Here is a 22,150-nt window from a genome sequence, read left to right as displayed (position 1 = left end):
ATTTTGGCTTTTCTTGATACCGGTGCCCATATATCACTGATAAGTTCAGACTTCTACTACTCAATTCCAGAGAGACAACGAAGTCCACTGCAGAAGGCTGCAACCTCAGTTTCATCAGTCACGGGCGAAGCCATCGACACCATTGGCATAATTTCACCGACAGTACATCTTGGAAACAGAGCCATCAAACATCTGTTCTTTATTGCAAGGAACATTACTCACCCCTGCATTCTTGGATGGGATTTCATGTCCAAACATGGTGCCTGCATATCCACCCTTACCTCAACATTCTCCATGCCAGATGTGAGTATTCCACTCGTCGATCGCCATCAACACCAAACCCCATTGACGTGCAATGTTTCGCTGATCGGGAAGGCAGTCCTCCCTGGAATGAGTGAGACTCATGTTCATGGCCGACTGGTACCATCACAGCCTGACATCATCCCAGGAGACTACGATGGAATCTTTGAGCCCTCCATCCATGAGCATCTTTCCATAGCAGGTGCACGGTCCTTATCTCGACCACAAGACGGTGTCATCCTGATCAGAGTGATAAACCCAACACCAGATGTGGTAGAGATACCAGTTAAGACCAACCTTGGGCAATTCCATTCGATCACAGGAGAGGAAGGAGAGGAGTACGAAGTCGTAACTGATGTAGTTGCAGTCACACAACCGAACTCTACTTTCCAAGCTTCATCTATGCTCACCAAATCAGACCTGACCAAGGCGGAGTACGAAAAGGCTGAATGTTTACTTAACTCATGCTCAGACGTTTTCAGCACCTCGGCAGATGATATTGGACAGACAGACTTGACATACCACACTATCACAACCTCAACCACCAACCCAGTGCGGCAAAGAGCATACCGAACTTCACCCACCATGAGACTTGAAATTCAACGTCAAGTTGATGATCTGCTCAGACGAGGCATAATCGAGGAAAGTTTCAGCCCATGGGCAAGCCCCATCGTGATGGTGAAGAAAAAGGACAACACCTTCAGATTTTGTGTGGACTACAGAGCACTGAACGCAGTCACTGTGCGAGATTCCCATCCAATCCCTCGCCAGGACGACTCTATCGATGCCTTGTCCTCATCGTCCTACTTCAGCGTCATCGACCTCTCATCTGGATACTGGCAGGTCCAACTACACCCTGACAGTAAGGAAAAGACAGCTTTCACCACAGGCACTGGCTTATATCACTTCAACGTAATGCCTTTCGGACTTGTAAATGCACCAATGACCTTTCAACGCCTGATGGAACGTGTCCTCCATGGATTACATTGGTCTACATGCTTGGTGTATCTGGATGATTGTATCATTCTTGGCAGAAACTTTGAGGAACATCTTGTGAACCTCCGCGAAGTTCTCCAACGGTTCAGAGAGGCAGGACTCAAGCTAAAACCGGCAAAGTGTCAGCTCTTCAAAAAGGAAGTGACATACCTGGGTCATGTGATCAGCCAGACAGGAGTTCTACCCGATCCAGCCAACACCAAGAAAGTGTCAACATGGCCTCGACCAACAAATACGACTCAAGTAAGATCATTTCTTGGACTTGCATCATTCTATCGTAGATTCATCTCTGGTTTTGCTCAGGTGTCATCCCCTCTCACAGATCTCACCCACAAAGGAAGGCAGTTCATCTGGACAGATGAGTGTGAAGATGCCTTTAACCACCTGAAACTGGCCCTCACAAGTCCACCACTTCTTGCATAACCCGACTTTGGCGAAAAGTTCATTTTAGCCACCGATGCTTCCCAAGACGCAGTCGGAGCCGTCCTTTCTCAGATGCAGGAGGGAAAGGATCGAGTAGTTGCCTACTACAGCCAGAAGCTGACAGAGACACAACGAAAATGGTCTACCTATGACAGGGAACTCTGGGCAATTGTGTCAGCAATTCGTCATTTCAGACATTACCTCAGAGGCCAGGACTTTACCATCATCACAGACCATCGCCCCCTCTTGAGCTACAACAAGGTCCCAATCCAGGATGACTCATCTGGGCGCAGAGCGAGATGGATAGTTGAGCTGAATGCCTACAAGTTCGCCATTACACATCAGAAAGGCACTGCACATCAAAATGCGGATGCCATGTCACGCCTACCAGAGCACTCTCCACAGGCCATCAGTATGGTAAACACACGGTCCTCCACACGAAAGTCATCTACACATCCGCCAGACCAACACGAGACTCAACCCCAGGCAAGTCAAATGACATCCAGTACAGGGCCAGAGAACTTCATCCTCGACAACCACTATGCTGACTTGAAATACCAACAACAACATGACCAGGATATTCAGAGAATAATCATGTATATCAATGAAGGACATCATCCAACAGTGAGAGAAGTTCGTCGACAGACCCCTCGTTTACGGCGTCTCATGTGGCAATTTCCACGTCTCGTCTTAGAGAATGACATCTTGTATCGAAGACGGCAAAACAATTCAGGGTCAACTACACTGCAGGCAGTTATACCAGAGTCTCTAGTCCCTCAAGTCTTGGAAGAGATCCATGGCAATCCATCCTCGGGACACTTTGGCACCCAACGCACGCTACATCGGGCAGAATCAACATGCTACTGGCCATTCATGCACAGAGACATAAGCAACCACTGCAAAGCATGCATCGCCTGCGAGTCAATCCGACAACCAAATCCCAAACACAAAGCCCCACTCCAGAACATCAAGACTGATCACCCCCTTCAGATGGTCTTTGCCGACATTGCCGAACTCCCAACTTCACGAAATGGTTACCGCTACATACTGGTTGTCGTCGACCACTTCAGCAAGTACACCAACATCTACCCCATGCGAGACCAAACAGCCCAGACAGTAGCCAAAATCCTGTTTGAAGAGTATGTCAAAGAGCATGGAGTTCCTGAATCTCTTCACACAGACCAAGGAAGGCAGTTTGAAGCCAGAGTAGTTCAGGATCTCTGCCAAAAGCTTGGTATTCGGAAGTCACGGTCCTCACCATATCACCCCCAAGGAGCTGGCATTGTTGAAAGAGCGAACCGAGTGATAAAAGATCAACTTGCAAAGTACATAGCAGGCCAAGGAGGAGACTGGGACAAGCACATACATCAACTCCAACTAGCATACAACACCAGTGTCCATGCCAGTACTGGTTTAACGCCATACTTCATCATGCACGGGCGTGAAGCAAGAACCCCAGCCACTACCACATGCCCAGTTATGACTCAACCGTACGATTCACAGCACGAGTATGTCACCGACATATGTTCCCGACTGAAAAAGGCCTTTCACTATGCCCAGCAGAATGCAGACCAAGCCCAACACCGTCAGAAAAGAGACTATGACACATCTACCAGAACCATCAGGTATGCACCAGGAGATCTCGTTTGGCTACACGATCCTGTTAATGCAAGGCATAAACTAGAGCCAAACTGGAAAGGACCATACAGCACCATCGCAGCATCACCAGACAGCTTGGACTACAAGATAGTCGACATCCACAACCAAAATTGGAAGAAATTGGTTCATCACAACAGACTCAAACTGTTTCGATCCAGAGCCTTTCTACAGAGTAAAGGACCACCAGTGTCACATCCTCCTTCAGGTGACCAGAGTAAGCAACAAAATCCCAGCACCCCAGCCTCATCATCACCTGTAAGTGACGAGAGGAGACCCACAATTTCCTCTCCATCATACACTTCACTTCCTGCTTCGATAGAGGTACCATGGTCAGCCATCACCCCAACTCCAGCTGACCAGTTCCAGCCCCGAGATGATCAGCAGATTCCAGGTCAACGCCAGGTTCACCCAGCCGACCAGTTCCAGCCCCGAGATGATCAGCAGACGGCAGGTCAACACCAGGGTCCCCCCGGCAGAGACGAGACTGACCAACAGCCTAGGTCAGACTCGGCTCCACGACATCAACGCCATGACCAATCCATTCATCACCAGGCGGCAGACGATTCTGACCATTCGTCACGGTCAGAAGAGTCTAACGCACAGCCACCAATCCAACCGGTTCGACTTCGAGCTGAGCCGGACGATGCTGAACGACCACGCCAGCAGGCCAGGGAGCGGCAGACGCACCACCAGCCCATCCAGCACCTCAGACCAGGCCAGATCAACCTACCTGAGGGACGAGTACATCGCCACCAGCCCATCCAGCACCCCAGACCCAGCCAGACCAACCTCCCTGAGGGACGAGCACATCCCCTTGCCCACTGCAACCAGGGACCACAACCTCCCCGGGAAAGCTCCACCGGCCCGGACGTCGACGACCACCAAGGCAACATCCCACCACAACCACCCCGGGAAAGCTCCACCGGCCCGGACATCGACGACCACCAAGGCAACATCGGGCAATCCACACCGCAGCAACGGGTATCTGGTGAAACAGCGCACCAACCAACCGCAGCCCGAGCACAGGGAGAAACCAGGGAAAGACAGGTTACCCAGACTCGTTATGGTAGACAGATTAATAGGCCGCAAAGATTTCGAGATTATGAAATGTGAGATGTTCGGATTTATCAGAAGGATTGGTTAGATTTTGCCAAAATTGTAATTACTGTGATAATATGAAGTTTGAAAAAAAAAAGTAGAAAATAGGAGCAGTAAGGTGCATCAGTATGTTTATTTAAAAGTTGTTAGCAGTTAGTTTTTGAAGGCAGTAAGTGATTAAGGGTAAGTGATTAATAGTATGAGAAACGCCACAGGAGGGTAACTGGTGTAACACAGATGAAAAAAAAAATAAGCAAATTAAAATTAGAGTAAATAATAGTATATGAATTGATAGTGTTTGTATAGCACAGTGTTTGTATAGCGCATAACACAAGGTGATAATACTTTGATGTGTTTATATGCTGAAATAAGTATGGAAAAATGGGTATGGAAAAGAGAATTGATTAGTTATGAAAGGTAATTTAATATATATGTGTGTAATTTAGATAAAGTGGATTAAGAAGTGTTGTTAACAGAAACAGAATATTGGTTGTGAACAGAAATGGAATATACTGTCGTTAACAGAATATTAATTGTCAGGAAGGAATATATGTTACTGTGTATATTTTGATTAGGATAGAAAGACGGAAGATGAGAAGAAAGTGATGAATTTGGTTTGGGTAGGAGATAGACTGAGAAAGTGTATTTACATGTATACAGGAAAAGTGATGTTTAGTGTTATAGTATACGTAGATTAGTGATTTTGGAAGGAGGATAGAAGATGAGTAAGCGCAGTGTATAAAGTTGATTTGAGAAGAAATAATAGCAGTTTGAGATGATGGAAGGAGTATTTAAAGAAGAAGGAATTGTGTTTTTGATGTGATCAGTGCGATCAGTTTGACAAAATAGGATATATGTTTGATTTCATTTTTTTTTGAAAAAAAAAGTATAAGAAAATGAGGACATTTTATTTTGTAAGAGGAAGACTGATTTGTAGGGACTTATTTTGAACCATTTATTATCAGTGTTTCCCCCCTTCTGTTATAACATGTACCACCCCTCTACACACCAATACATCAACCCACACCACATACATATTCACATCCACATGCATCCACGCACCTCACCTATCACAGACACACCACATATCACATGACATTTTCCCGCTCTTTTCACTTCACATCCATTGGCCCCTGTAATACTGAAAACATGCCAAAATCACCCAAGCCTACACATCATTTACATATTATGAATATTTAGCTGTAACCTTTGTTTCCTTATTTGCATGTTTTGTTATGTTGATTCTGTATATGAATATTCATGTTACAACCTGGATTTTCATGTGAACTCATGCTAAATTACGAAGAATAAACTGGCTACAAGTTAGTTAGCCAGGGGACTCCTTCCAGGTACCACGTGTGTGCTGCTCTAGTCTGCTGTTGGTGTACGTGTGATGAGTGCTAGAATTTTGAAAACGCCAAATACGAAGAAATTATCGGGAGAAAAATAAAGAAAGCATTTTCAAACCTTCTGGTGAATGTATCACAAAAGATTACAGCCGAAATAATTAATGATATCGCAATCCCGCTGATATTTGATGTAGAAATAGGCGCTAAAAGGACCGTGAATTCGGCCGTGAAGTATAGGCATGTACGCAATGCGAAATGATTATTGGGTGAAAAATGCAGCACACATTTTCAACCCATTTTGGCCCGTGCATCATAAAGATTATAGAGCCGAGTGATAATTTATAAAATCATCTCAATCCCGTTGAAGTTTGAGGAAACGATAGGCGCAAAAGAATCATGATTTTTGGCCGTGTCGTGTATCTTTTAAGAACGCACTTACAAAATGCGAAGAGTTTATCGGGGAAAAATAAAGGACACATTTTTAACCCCTTTTGGCGCATGTATCATAAAAGATTGCATCCGAAGACATACATGAACTCATCGCAATCCCGCTGATATTTGAGGTAGAAATAGGCGCAAAAAGGATCGTGAATTCGGCCATGTCGTATACCTTTCAAGAACGCATGTACGGAATGCGAAGAGATTATGGGGAGAAAAATGAAGAACGCATTTTCAACCATTCTAGCTGGTGCGTGCTTCACAAAAGATTACATCTGAAGTTATTCATGAAATTGCCACAATTCGTCTGATATTTAATGTAGAAATAGGCGATAAAAGGATCGTGAATTCGGCCGTGTCGTATACCCATGTACGAAATGCGAAGAGATTATTGGGAGAAAAATACAGGACACATTTTCAACCCCTTTTGGCCCGTGCATCATAAAGATTACGGCCGAATAATAATTCATGAAATCATCGCAATCCCGTTGAAGTTTGAGGAAACAATAGGCGCAAAAAGAATCATGATTTTTGGCTGTGTCGTATATCTGTTTAGAACGCATTACGAAATGCGAAGAGTTTATCCGGGAAAAATAAAGGACACATTTTCAACCCATTTTGGCGCATTTATCATAAAAGATTACTGCCGAAGTTATTCATGAAATCATCGCAATCCCGCTGATATTTGAAGTAGAAATAGGCGCAAAAATGATCGTGAATTCGGCCGTGTCATAGAACGCATGTACGGAATGCGAAGAGATTATGGGGAGAAAAATAAAGAAGGTATTTTCAACCATTCTTGCCGGTGCGTGCATCACAAAAAGTTACATCCGAAGTAATACGTGAAATCGCCACAATTCCGCTGATATTTGAGGTAGAAATAGGCGCAAAAAGTATCATGAATTCGGCTGTGTGGAACATCTGTAAGAACGCACTTACGAAATTCGAAGAGTTTATTGGGAAAAAATAAAGGACACATTTTCAACCCCTTTTGGCACGTGCATCATAAAAGATTACAGCCAAAGTAATTTATGAAATCGTCACAATCCCGCTGATATTTGAGGTAGAAATAGGCGAAAAAAGTATCATGAATTCGGCCATGTGGTGCATCTTTTTAAGAACGCACTTACGAAATTCGAAGAGTTTGTCGGGAAAAAATAAAGGACACATTTTCAACCTCTTTTGGCGCTTGCATCAGAAAATATTACAGCCGAAGTAATTTATGAAATCGTCACAATCCCGCTAATATTTGAGGTGGAAATGGGCGCAAAAAGGATCGCGAATTCGGCCCTGCATGTCGTGTACCTTTCAAGAACGCATGCACAAATGCGAATAGATTATCGGGAGAAAAATAAAGAACCCCTTGTAGCGCGTGCATCAGAAAATATCACAGCTAAAATAATTCATTAAATCGTCTCAATCCAACTGACCACCAAGAGCAGGTTACGCAGCAAGTTCGTGTGCCGATGTTTAGAAAAAGTCACAAACGCATTTGATACAATCTGATTTTGTTCATTATCATTTTACACTGTAATTCACAAACAAACATTCTATTTTTTCATATCTTTTTTTTTATTTTTTTGTGCAATGAATAATGCAAGTTGTAAAAAAAAATATTAATCTGTAAAATGTACATGGGTGGGGGGGGGTACGTCCATAAAAAACAAGAAAATAAGTTTGCAAGTCATTTAATGTTTTTTTAGGTTGTTGTTGTTGACTGGTAAATTTTCTGTTCGGACCGGCAAAAAATGGTAAAATGGGGCATTTACCGGTCCGACAGAGACAGGTTGGACCGGCAGAAAAAATGGGTTAGTGTGCAGCCCTGGTTATGTTATTGCTGTTTATTCACTCCTTCACAGATTACCCGTGTCCACTGATGAGCGTGAGGTTTAGGAAGCCAGTGTTTGGCGAGATTGGCCACACCATTATGAACCTGCTTGCTGTAAGTAACAGGACCCACTGCAACCAGAGTGGGGCATTGACCAGAGCTGAATGATGTCGATTGTGAAATGGTTTGATGGAGCAGTCTACCCGTTGAAGATGAGTCCCGAGAATACTCGGGCAGGTGTCTATGGGAAATGCATGTTGTAGCAAAATCAGCCAGTCCTCAACATCTGAAGAATGCATGCAATCTAGATCAGTTACTCAATCTGCTCATTCCCAATCAATTCAATGAAGTGCATTTTATTCGATTTGGGTGAGCCTGTAGTGTAGTATAAGGAAGTCTGGTTGTTTCATTATGGCACTGGTATGGCCATCAAAAGCTAAATAAATCAATCTACTCTTTACATGATTTTTTTTTAATGCCCAGTTTGACAGTTGATACTTGAGTGAATTAGACGGATAAAAGAAATTGTCATGTTTCCAATGTGCTCAGTGATTGCTTGGTTTTTTTTATGTTTTGTTTTTATTATTCTTCATAAAGAAATTGATAGCCTATTTTGAAACTCTTCAGGATATTATTCTGGTAATTCAAATTCATGAAATTCTTCCGTCGAGGTGTTTTCATTGCAAGTGATTGACAAATTGCCCTACATCGACGTAAATAAGCACTGAATTGATCAGTGTTTAGTAGTAGCCATGATAAAAAATCATGGGCGTACATACTCGAGCAGGATTCGAACCTACGACCTACGTCCTGAGGTCGTAGGTTCGTATCCTGCTCGAGTATGTACGCCCATGATTTTTTTATCATGGCTACTACTAAACACTGATCAATTCAGTGCTTATTTACGTCGATGTAGGGCAATTTGTCAATCAGTTGCAATGAAAACACCTCGACGGAAGAATTTCATGAATTGGAATATTTACGCAGTACCCGCTGCATGCTATAAGGATTAGAACCAACCCTTGCTGTCTGGCAAAAGCTCGGTGGTCTAGTGGAGATGACACCTGTCCGGTGATCAGGAGGTCGTATTCTGTTAATGTCGATCAAAGGTAGACCTTGAAATCTTTCAGGAAAACTGAAGAAGAGGGACGATTTTCAGTTCTTCTCCTTTCTTTCTGAGCTTTTTGAATGGAAGTAACTTCTCAACTTTACTCAGTGTTTGTACTCACCATGGTGCCAATTCAAGAAGGCTTGTGTGTATCGATAGTGAAGGAAGGTGCTGATTTAGATTTATGTCATAGAAAAAGAAACAGTCATGGATCATTATTTACTTTTCACATTCATTGATTCCCCTCAGGACTTCAAGAATTACCAGTACAAGCTGCCAGTCATCAGAGGAGTGGTCATCCACATGCAGGACAGACAGACGGTCATCAAGTTTCCGCGAAATAGATACGATGAGGTGAGGCTATAATCTGTGGTATATAAATGCTGCACCTGAGCTGATCGATGGTTGCTCTCGATTGCATTACAGCCTAGTCTCTTGGATTCAGCAGGAGGCTGACTGCAATATTGACATTTTCGTAATATCCTGACCCCTCCTCCCCCTCCTCCTCCCCCCCCCCCCCAAAAAAAGAGGAAATATAAAAGCCTTTGTGATGTGAGAATACTTCTTTTTGCTTCTTGTTAGAGATTTGTGTGATACACAAGAAACTCCCTGATTCTCTTCAGAATTCCCCCGAGTTAGACGTGTACATGCTGGCACCCCCTCTCAGTGGCCAATCCCTCATATTTTATCACTCTTTATTCTATTTCATTGTATTTTCTTTTTTCTTAATGAAAAATACATCAATTAATTAACAAAACAGAATAATATACCATGGCAATGTGCAATGTATGATATCCAGCTTCAATGTACAATTAAAGAATATTGATGATAATAATGATAATAGTAGTAGTAGTAGTAGTAGTAGTAATAATAATAATGATAATGATGATAATAATGATAATGATGATAATAATGATAATGATGATAATGATAATAAACTGACTGTGAATTTATCATTTGCACTTGAAATAAAAACCTTACTTTGGATGGGACGATGTCCTCGTACAGCCCCGGCGATGCGGTGCAATTATTTCACTGATGAAAGGCCAAAGCTTTTGAATTTGTAACAGTCATCTAACACTGTGCGGAGGGAAGGACAAAAGAAAATCTCGAAAGTTCATCTTCTCATATCTCCCTTATTTTACCACCAAATACCTTGAAACTTCACGCATATATCTAGTACGGATATATCATCCTTCGTATGATTTTGGGGCGAAAATGCTGATGTATCTTTCGAGATATGTGTGTTTTTCTTCTTCTTCTTCTTCTGATTAAGTCTGCCTCCTTCAATAGACTGAAGATTCTTGCAGACTGGTGCTATTTACATTATAATGCAATTTATTTACAGATATTTACAAGCACATAGAAAATATGACAAAAATAACTAGCCACTGTGATCAACCGTTAGACGGTTTCGAAATGATCCCACAGATGGCGCTGAAACAATTTCTGACGACAGGGAATTCCAGTTCCTTACAGTTCTTTGGAAGAACGAATGGCGATGCGATTCAGTTCTCGAATACGGTACCTGATAGGAGTGTGGTTGCGAGGCTCTCGCCAACTGAGTAGCCTGTTTGATAATATAGTCCTGTGCTGAAAGAGGTGTAAGATTATTGTGTATTTTGTACATCATAATTAGCCTGTCATTTTCTCTGCGCTGTTCCAGAGTGGTCCAATCAAGTTCGTGTAGCATTTTGGTGACACTCGAGGTGTTATGATAGCGATTTAAGGTGAATCGCGCAGCTCTTCTCTGGACCATTTCTACTTGGTGGATTAGGTTCTTGGTAGATGGGTCCCAAACTGTGGAAGCATACTCAACAATTGGTCAAACCAACGTTTTGTAAGCTGTGGCTTTAACATCAGAAGATTTTATGTGAAGATTGCGTCTTAGAAATGCAAGCACGTTATTGGTTTTATTGACAGTATTGTTGATGTGTTGGGTCCACTTCAAATCAGAAGTGATGGTTACACCCAAGTACTTTACGGATTCAACAGATTCAAGAGGGGCGTTATTTAGATGATACACGTGTTGCACCTTTCTTTTTTTCCTGGATATTGTCAAAACCTTACACTTATCTGTGCTCAAATCCATCATCCATTTTTTCGCTCAGTCACCAATTTTGTTTAAGTCCTCTTGAAGATTTTGCGTATGATGTTGATTGTCGATGGTCATGTAGGAAATTGCATAATCGGCAAAAAGGCGAACCTTTGACGCGAGACCATCAGGCAAGTCATTGATGTAAAGCAAAAAGAGGCAAGGCCCAAGAACCGACCCTTGAGGCACTCCAGATCCCACCGCTATTGGAGAAGATTTAACACCATCCAAAACGACCCTCTGACTCCTTCCATTGAGAAAACTTTGAATCCATTTCAGATTTTTCCCCCTGATACTTTAGTAGTCCAGTTTACGTAAAAGCTGCTCATGTCCAACCTTGTCAAAAGCTTTTGAGAAATCCATGATTAGAACATCCGTTTGACACCCTGCATCTAAGTTCCTGTGTAAATCGCTTGTGAAACCAAGTAATTGTTGTTCAATTGTTGTTCTGTTTGAGTCAACAGTGGGAAAGGGTTACAATTTTTTTCTGGACATAAGTCTGCCCCTGCATGAATATGCATTTGATTAACATATTGCTAGTCTGTATACACCAGACTTACAACCTGCGAAGTTTCGTGTTTGCGCTATTAGTAGTTAGGTGAAAATAAAAGCAAAAAGACAACCGAATTTAAGAGAAAATACTGGACATGCACAACTAGATCATCCTCCTGCACATGCGTTCTCTACTGGTCAGTGCATGCTTAGCCAATCAGCGTGTCAGGTTCGGCGCAATGCGACAGGGTTCAGTTTTCGGTCCACAGGGTGGTGAGTGGGCAAGAGAGGAACCCTGCAATGTGCTTCAACTGTTTCAGGCAGCACGAAAACCAATACATCAGACTGCGTACTGCTTATGCTATGGATTTTACGTGGGTCACAAGTGACAGGGATCTCAATTTTTTCCAGACATAACCGTTTGCCAAATGATACAGAAAAGATATTTGGAACACAGTATGGATATACTACCATAAGTCATATACCAAAGTTTTATTTTTGGACAATGAAGGAAAATGTAAAAAATAACCCACTTGTATTGAGACCAAATTTTCTGTTTTGGAAGCTAAGTTTCGACATTATTTTCACAGGTTTATCCTCAATAAAACCAAAAATAACTAACATTGTGAGTTAGAGAATAGTTTCTTCTTCAATTTGCTGTATAGATTTAATCATTTGATGGTTTCTGAGATGAGATATTGTGATTGTCCTGCAACACTTTCCTAGTGGTTTTGCATACACAAGCTGTCTACTTCATGCAAATGAGGCTTCGAGGTTATGCTTTTGGCGAGTTAATTGCACCGTATCGCCGTGCCTGCATAATTGACTCTGAAACTGTCCTATGTTTGGCCCAGGAAAATCAAAGAAGTGATCCTTATAAAGAATAACTCTGCCTTGATTAGGGGTCCTGAAGACACATTGTCATCAATTCATGTTCCATTGATCCCATCACCAGACGGGCAGTGAAGGTGCCAAAGAATCATTGACTTGAGGAAGTAAATTAAAGTGGAAAATAGCTAGTCAAATATACTGTTGATTTGAGCTTACTTTTACTGCTATATATCTCTCCCCAACCAAAAATGTTTTCTATATCACCTTGCGTAGTGTATGATCAACCAGGGGTTTAGGAAATTAATTGCATCTGCATCTGAAACCCATTTGCCCAAATTTACGAAGGTGGTACAATTAAAACCATGGTGTAAACCATAGTTTATGCAAATTTCTTCCGCATGTACGATTGACAGATTGTGTACACCAACAGACGGCCAGTAGCAAACGCGCAATGATACGCGCATGTCAAAGTTACGCTTATTTCACGCTCATTATAGACCATGGTCTTGTACTGTGGTCAAAGTTTAAACCACCTTCTTGAATTCAAGTGAATGTGTATTGCTACTCACCAGTTTGAGGATGTTGACATTCATAACATGTACATGAATGTGTGGGTTCTTTGTAGCTCATGAAAGTGTTGAACAACTCCAACGAGCATGTGATGGCACTAGCCGCAGCCTTCAGTCAGGATGCCGACTCCCATTTGGTCTGCATGCAGAACGACCAGGGCACGTACCAGACGCAGGCCATCAACATCCAGAACAAGCCGCGAAAAGGTGAGGCCCCGCCCACTTGCCCTTCAGGGAAACAATGACAAGATGAATCAGCGAATTTATATGCCATATATTTTGCAAATCTGATTTTTCGCGAGTGGGGAGTTCCTGACAATTTTGGGAGTGATTAAATTCGCAACCGTGGAATATATTTTTATCATGGACCTTGCTCATGTACTGTGTAAGACATACCAACACAGTCATACACGTGTGCACATTGCATTCTGGTCAGGATCAGAGTCTATATTTTCGTATGTTCTTAAGAAAAGGACAAGTTCACCTTCATAGGCATGTGGGTTGAGTGAATGCAGCAATATTAGTAGAACACATCAGAGAGAGTTTGAGCAAAATCGGACAATCCGTTAAAGAGTTATGAATTTTTGAAGTTTCTGCTCAGTCACGGCTGGATGACAAGACTACTATAGCTTGTGATGTCACATGAGTACAACGATATAAAGACAGAATAAAGAAAATTCAACATATTTCCATTTTTCTCGCATAACAAAAGAACACTCGACTTCTCTCTTTCAGGAGGCAGGGGGAATAATTTTACCCTTAACATACGTCAGTAGCAAGTTGAAGAAATGTGCACTTTAGTCAAAAAGCGAAGTTTTGTGAAATTCTCTTTTTATTTTCCTTATATAGTTGTACGCATGTGACATCATACACTGTAGTAGTCTTCTCTTCCAGCAGTGACTGCACAGATACTTAAAATATTCGTAACTTTTGAACGGATTGTCCAATTTTCCTCAAACTTTCACTGATGTGTTTTACTAATATTGCTGCATTCTCTCAATCCTTATGTATATGAAGGTGGACTTGTCCTTTAAAGGACAAAAGTTTGTGATATCACATGTGTACAATGATATAAAGAAAATGAAAATGAAAGTCAACATATTTTCACTCTTCTCGCATGATAAAAGAACACTTGACTTGCCTCTTTCAGAAGGCAGGGGGAATGATATTACCCTTGTACATACTTCAGTGACGAGTCAAGGAAATGTGTACTTTTTTTTTAAATTCTCTTTATATTTTACTTATATCGTTCTATGCATGTGACATCACACACTGTCTAGTCTTCTCATCCAGCAGTGACTGTGCAGAAACTTAAGAATTCATAACTTTTGAACGGATAGTCCGATTTTCCTCAAACTCTCATTGATGTGTTCTACTAATATTGCTGCATTCACTCAGTCAACATTCTATGAAGGTGGACTTGTCCTTTGAATACACAAATAACATCTGACTCACAAAATTTACAAAAATAACCCCCCCCCCCCAAAAAAAAAAAAAAAAAAAAAATGATGTTTATATAGTACTCAAGCATGTATGATTGAGTTGCATGCTGTTATCCTTTAACCATGAATGAGAAAGGGTTGTGCTGCAGGTATGTGCAAGACAGAGGAAATCCAATTCAAATATAAGTTATCTGGTAAGAAAGAGTAAAATATTGCGAGTTCAATGGTAAGATAAGGAAGTTATTCATTTTGAAGTTTTGCTAATTTTTTAGGAAACAGTTCTTGAATGGTCAATATGAATATGCAAATGGCAAAGTAAGCATGTCATACCCTCACAACTTGACATATAGTTTGTACATAAAGTTTTGGAATTTCCAGTTTTTTGTTCAAACGCAATTATGCCCGGGGCTCAAATCCTAATATATCTAAATGAACACTATTCTGAAGTTATTCAACCAGGAATAACATCATGTTTTAGACTTCAATGACAGAAACATTGAATTTTCTTCATTTTTTTTTTGTACACGAGCAATGGAATAATTGTGCGTGTATGACATGGTCAGCTCACTCATTTGCATATTCATATCTACTGTACAAGAATTGTTTTTGCAGAACTAAGGAAAACTTCAAAATTTCATAACTTCCTTATTTTTCATCCAATTTCAGTTGAATTTTTACCGTTTGAATTTGTAAGATTTTACTCTTTTTTTTTATCAGACTAACTTATTTTTGGACAGGATATCCCCTGTAATGAGGTGCTGAGCAATGAAGATTGGCGAGAGTGTGTATAGACTTGTGTGTTGGAAAGTCTGTGAAACTTCATCCTTATATTTTTCTTTTTTTTTAACCAGACTCACATGTAGAGTAACGTGCCTCTTCTGATGCAACAGGAAGAGACTTAACCCACAGTAATAGAGTGAGAAACTTGTGATTGGGATTTTGACAATGGCCTTGTTTGGCAGACCTCAACTACCACTCTCTGAAGAGTATGGCCTGCTGTGTGACGTAAAATATTGTCCAGTTCTGACTTATGTAAACTGTTTTTATTGTCTGACGAAGAACAGGAAGAAATCCAGTAGGCTGAACCCTTTGTGTGCCCTTCCACCTCACTGCTTCGTAATCCACTCAAACTTGAATTAGTTGTAGATTAGGAAGCCCACACATGTATAGCATTGTGCCTCAGTCCAAAAGAGAAAGGTCATGCTGATGCAACAGGGATTAGGGGATTAAGTAATCTGCATTGGTTGACACTTGAGTTCTGGACTGGCATGAAAGCACTCAGGCATGCTAGCCCATTAATGGACAAAGCACAATAAGGCTTCACCCATTGACGTCAACTCTGGCAGGTGTCTGTAGGGAATGTTTGTCAGAGCAAAATCAGCCTGTCCTCAGTGGGTTATCACTTATGGGACAAGTTCACCTTGATATACATGTACGTGGATTGAGTGAATGCAGCAATATTAGTAGAACACATCAGTGAAGGTTTGAAGAAAATTCAGAAAATCCCTTCAAACATGACTTTTTAAAGTTTCTGTGCAATCACTACTTGATGAGAATGATAATGATAATGAATAACATTTATATAGCGCTTAATACTGATGTTTCTAAGCGAAGACTGACAGATTATAACGTCACATACATAAAATGATATAAGGAAAATATAAAGTGAATTCCACAAAGGGTCATTTTTTGAAAAACGTACACATTCCCTTAAGTTGTTACTAACATGTGTTAAGGATCACTTTATACCACCTGTCTTCTGAAAGTCAAGTGCTCTTTTGTTGTGGTAGAAAAGTGAAAACATTAATTTTCTTTATATCGTTCTACACATGGGACGTCACAAACTGTAGTAGTCTTCTTCTCCAGCGATGACAACACTAACACTTCAAAAATTCATAACTTTTGAACGGATTGTCCAATTTTTCTCACACTTTCCTTGACGTGTTCCACTAATATTGCTGCATTCTCTCAATCGAAATGTTTATTAATGCAAACTTTTCCTTCAAAATTAGATAATGCACTTTACTTGGATACTGAGTTTTGAGATTTGTGTATTTCTTTAGTTTGGAAGGAGGTGCCTGTATAAGTCCAAGAGCATTTTCTTCCAGTCTTTTTCTCAGACCATCCTAGAGTTACCCCATGGATGCTGTTACATCATAATGATTCCAGGGGAATCACCCCTTAGGTAATCGTGTGCATCACAAATCATGTAAATGTTCTTTATGCGTGGCCTTTGCAGTAATCATGTATACCACAAATCACACAGTATTTTTTCAAGCGGCCTTTGCAGTAAACATGTGCATCACAAATCACGTGCCATTCTTTCCATGTGGGCCTGTTGCAGTGACCGGCGCCAGCTTTGTGGTCTTCAACGGGGCACTCAAGGCCAGCTCGGGCCTAACGGCCAAGTCCAGCATCGTGGAGGACGGTCTGATGGTCCAGATCCGGCCGGAGACCATGGCACAGCTGAAGGAGGCCATGAGGCAGATGCAGGAGGTGACCATCCCGTGTGGCAGCAGCGAATCCCTCGTGCCGGAGGAAACCGTGCTGGTCCAGTGGGTGGACGATGATACCAACTTCAACGTCGGGTGAGACGCCCCTCATAGGTAGTACAGTGGAACCTCGTTTTGAAGAGGTCAGATGCAGGGAAACTGTGGTAAAACAAGGTTGCCGGGACTGGCTGAGCAGTGTTGTGTGTAATTATACCATCCCCACCAGTAAGAGGCAAAGTACTCTGTCCCTTTGGAAGGACATTAAGTGGAGGTCCCACATGAGATTTATTCACGACTTACTTCTATAAAAAGATCCCACTTCATTAATTTAGCGCAAAGACCAGGGTGCTAAAGTGGTCCCCTACCTACCAACACAAGGAAACTAGGCAAATGATGCCAACACCTCGTGGTTCGCTCTAGGTGGCTAGCAGTAGCCAGCAAACAGTATCAACCAGGGAGGTTGTGTTATACAAAGACAAGATGATGAAGATGTTGCACTGCATTTAATTGCAAACTATGATCCTATCCTGATCTTTTTATTAAATACCTCTGAATTTTTATGATACAGGTAATAAAGTAAGGAATTATAAACAAGGCTCAAAGCCTGCCCTCTTTAGGTTCCATGAATTTATTCGTATCTGGTCGCTCTGCTAATCTTCTTGTTTGCTTGTCATTTTTTGTTGTCTTGTATTTTATATGATTTATCAGGGTGACAAGTCCCATTGATGGCCGCACCCTGGCCGGTGTGGAGAGTGTTCGCATCCACAACAGCACGGAATACCACGGCCACAGCCGGGCCATCCGCTGGACTGAAGTCTTCTTCCTGCAGAACGGGCTGGGCGAGGGAGAGACCCTGGGCCGGCCCAACGTGCCCGAGCCGGTTGACCTCAGCCGTCTGGCTGAGAGCCTGGCCACGGCCTTCTGCCTGGCACTCAGCCCCAATCTCAACGAGCTGCGGGAGGCGGGCCTGGTCAAGCTGGGGCTCAGGGTCACTATCGACATGGAACAGGTGCGTTTACACCTGTCATTACTCTCTGATTCATTCATTCATTTATAATTACTGTAAACGTCAATATTTTTGTGCGATTGAATGTTTGCGCTGAGCAGCTCAAAAATGTATCTGTGTGTTCTTAAAGGTCCATTTTACCTTTGGGAGCAGTGATTTAAAAAATGTTCAAGGTATCATATTTGATGCATATGTGTAGGTCTGTTATATCATAAAAACATCCTACCATATAACATTTTTGCAATAAAGCCTAAAATATAACGAAATGTCAGTTTTTTTCTCAATAAACTGTAACTGTCAACGGTTTAGTCTTGAAACATTTTTATTATAACTATTGTTCACATTTTGTGTATATAACAACACTTAACCGTGATTATACGGATTCAATTTAAACAGTGATGTTTTTATCCCTAACTCCCATTTTAGAACTATTTTGAAGCACTAATGCTGGGTTTTTGTTTCATAGGCAAATGGTAAATTATGCCTTTAAATGTGTACTGCATATGTGCTTATTCGTATGTTTTCATCTGATTCACAAAAAAAGTGCAGTTTGATTTGACATTGCCATGTTATATGATGGACATTATGTATGAAAACTGATGTACAACAAAGTACTTTCTTTTGCTGCAGCGATTCTTGCATACTACAGTGTAACTTGTGGGCATCATGACTCACTCTAGATGATTATGCATTACACAAGTACACATACAGTCAAACCTGTCTATTGCAGCCACCCATGGGAGACGAAAAAAGTGGCCGCTATATAGACAGGTGGCCGCTATAGACAGGTTATCCAGCTTTGTGTGCATTGCCTACATGTACATGTATCATCGTTGTATACCGGTACATCTATAAGTACTTACATGTATGTATGTGTGTACGTATGCAGACGTGTGTTTCATGCATTGAACAATGCCGGTGTTTATGAAATTGTTGCACAGTAGCATGTGTACAGTCGTGAAGAAAGCTTAACACTTGTGCGTTATTATGACTGAATGACTGATGGATGCAGCGGTGGCGATCACTGAACATTGCCTAAGAATGACTGGCACGGCTACAAAGCAGAAAAACACGCTGTATTATCGGCTCTTTGGCCACTATAGACAGGTTAAAATCTACCGTGGAAAACAAAATTTGTGGCCGCTGGCCGCGTTAGATAGGTGGCCGCTATACACAGGGTCTTTAACAGACTTTTTCTCTCGGGGGGATTTTTCAGTGGCCGCTATAGACAGGTGACCGCTAAGGCAGGTTTGACTGTATTTCATTACAGTATACTCACAAACGATCCATTTGGATGTACGACCTGCACCAAGCAAACAGCAAACACACACAGGCTCAAATGAATACTAGGATAATACACACACACTACTACTGTAGTAGTATGTAGCAGTAGCAGTAGTAGTAATTATCAGCTGACGAAGTGTATATTCAACCCGTTCAAAATGTGCAAAGAAAATTGTTCAAATATTTTTTCACAGGTGTTAGAATTCGCACTAGCCAAAAGAAGCATGAAATCAGTGGAAAGTTACTCTACCATGAATATTTCTGCAATTACAGTATTCCTCTGTTATGTACAGTGATATTGATATTGATGTTATTTCATAAAGTGCAAATTCTGTCGCCTGAAGTGCTCACAGCATTTTGATACTGAGTGAGCGAGTTATGTACTGTGCTTATAGGCATGCTCACATTGCTGTGCACAAATTAGGTGACATTAGTGCAACATTTGTGACAGGTTAAAACAGATAGGATTTCAGAGTTGACTTCAATGAGTTTTGGAGGGAAATGGGGCAATCATCCAAAATTATGGGCCAATGTAAGAAAATGAAAATTACCATCAGAAAGAATATACCGGTGCATTTGGACATCATGATGTAGGGACATGTCCTTAAAAAAATAAGCAAACAAAATAAAACAGTTGTTGGTTCATGCCTGCAGATTTGTTAGAAAATTAATATTATGTGGACGTTATGTGGGTGTCAAAAGTTGGGATACTTATACATAAAACAAGCCATGGCCATGTGAATAGGATGCCTATTTCACTTGCCCTTAGGAAGACATGATGAATGACTTTGTGTGTCTGTCTGTCTGTCTGTTTAACTTCGATACAGGTGGGATATGAGTCAGGTTCAAAAGGTCACCTTCTCCCGCCTCAGTACATGAACAACCTGGACAATGAGTTGATCCCAGTGGTACATGGCGCCGTGTCACAGCACGAGGGTGCTCCAGTGATCCTGGAACTCATCTTTCACATCGTCGACTGAGCCGAAGCCGAACTACCGGGGGATCTCTGACACTTTGACGAAGCAAGCACATAGCTCATGGGATATGATTCAATGGGGCTACATGTCGGCAAGGAGTCTTTGCTTTGTTTACTGACAGCTGAAATCATGTGAGATGGACCATGTCATTCAATGAGCAGGTTTTCCATGATTCTACGGAACAAACCATGGGGAGAAAAAGGAAATTATGGTCATTGTTTCTTCAAGGCAAATCAATAAATTTGTGAGGATGATGGCCAACGTCTGTGCTATGCAGCAAAGGTCTCATGAACTTTGTACACAGTCATGGTCCGGGAAGATGAACAGTAATGAGCTGATGGGCATTTAGTACCAACATTTTGTTGTTTTGTTTTGTTTTTTGTCATTCTTTCTCCCTCTCTCTCTATCTCTCTCTCTATCTCTCTCTGCCATCGTTCATTTTATTTGAGGTAAATGGTAGTTGTTGTGTATACCTTCTCATGCTAGCTTCTTATTTTGTTTTGCTCACGTGCATTTGCTGCAGTCGGAGATCAAAACAAAAACAAAATTAACATTAATCACATCATAGCTTTCGATCTTTTACCACAGTGTAATCTTGGGTTTCTTATGCATCCCCTAATACTATGTCTCATGTTTATCTGGTACATTTCTTTTCATGTATTTTCATAAACATTCATTCATTTGTCTAAGATAGGCCCTCAAAGACTATGTTTGAAGCTATTGGATATGTTGAGTTGTGAACAACATCTGAAAATGATATGGCATGTTTATGGGGGATGAGCTATCATTTGATACTGACAGCGTTTCTTGGAAACTACAAATGTGTGTATGTCGATAGAATCTATATGGTCCACATAACTACACCATGTCTTTTAAAGTTAAGTAGAATGGCCCTTTTATTTGTCTACATAAAGCTGATGCATCCTGCAAGAATTGTGTAGTTACCACAAAATCCAGCAGGGAATAGGTTAAAGGGACTACACGATGCAAATGCATGTTGACTGGTATCAATTCAGAATACCTGGATCACTACTTATCTGGCCAAAAGAATATCTCCAATGTGTGCCATATATTCTTATGTCATTTTTCTCCTTTTTCTTTTTTCTTTTTTACAGATAATTCGGATACAGCCAAATAAAAAAAAAATAAAACTTTCAAACTTTCAAAGATTCTGTCAATGCCTTCATCTGTCAATCACTGGTTAAGTACTGTCATTAACAGAACTCGTTGCAATGCACCTTCCCCTAGATTGAGCAGAACTTGCGTGTTTACCTGTAACTAATATAAGTAACAAAAGACATTGCAGGGAACGTGCAAATTATACTTGGAGTAGGGAGAGGTGCATTCCAATGTCTTTTATTAGTCAAATTAGCACTTGATTGAAAAATTAATATATTAAACGAATGTAGGTTCGGAAGGTTTTTTGTGGGCTTTTCAAAGTAATTTTCTGAAGAAAATTAAGAGAAAAAATATAATAAGATATATAAAACATATTCAGATATTCTTTGGGGTTCATAAGTGATGTTGAGGGTATTATGAAGCAACACAAGTCAACATGCATTTGCATTGCATAGATCCTTTAAATGATTGGTGCCAGTGTGAGGTGGTGACAAACCATACAGAATTTGTATTTGTTCCTCAGTTTGGAATACATGTAATATCAGCATGTTTCAAGATATGTGGATAGCAAGGAAAGAAAAGTGAAGAAAGATTTAAGTACACCAAAATGCAGCAGAAGTACATATTACTGTCATTCTGAGTAA

General features: G+C 41.1%; 1 protein-coding gene across 1 annotated transcript in view; it reads left to right on the top strand.

Annotated features, from left to right (window-relative positions):
• Window positions 1-20,403, top strand: part of LOC139733684 (uncharacterized) — a 56,158-nt gene extending 35,755 nt beyond the window's left edge. The window contains exons 10-15 of the mRNA XM_071644497.1: window positions 8,123-8,205; window positions 9,449-9,553; window positions 13,243-13,393; window positions 16,973-17,216; window positions 17,829-18,129; window positions 20,238-20,403. Coding sequence (XP_071500598.1) covers window positions 8,123-8,205; window positions 9,449-9,553; window positions 13,243-13,393; window positions 16,973-17,216; window positions 17,829-18,129; window positions 20,238-20,390 — 1,037 coding nt within the window. The 3' untranslated portion in view covers window positions 20,391-20,403. The remainder of the gene's footprint in view (window positions 1-8,122; window positions 8,206-9,448; window positions 9,554-13,242; window positions 13,394-16,972; window positions 17,217-17,828; window positions 18,130-20,237) is intronic.
• The last annotated feature ends 1,747 nt before the right edge of the window (window positions 20,404-22,150 follow it).

The sequence above is a fragment of the Diadema antillarum genome, unplaced genomic scaffold (assembly GCF_040938485.1).
Source record: "Diadema antillarum isolate AM-2024a unplaced genomic scaffold, OU_Dant_1.0 seq00000486_RagTag, whole genome shotgun sequence".
Lineage (NCBI taxonomy): Eukaryota > Metazoa > Echinodermata > Echinoidea > Diadematoida > Diadematidae > Diadema > Diadema antillarum.
Note: the sequence above shows the minus strand (reverse complement) of the source record. Positions and strands in the feature narration are given on the sequence as shown.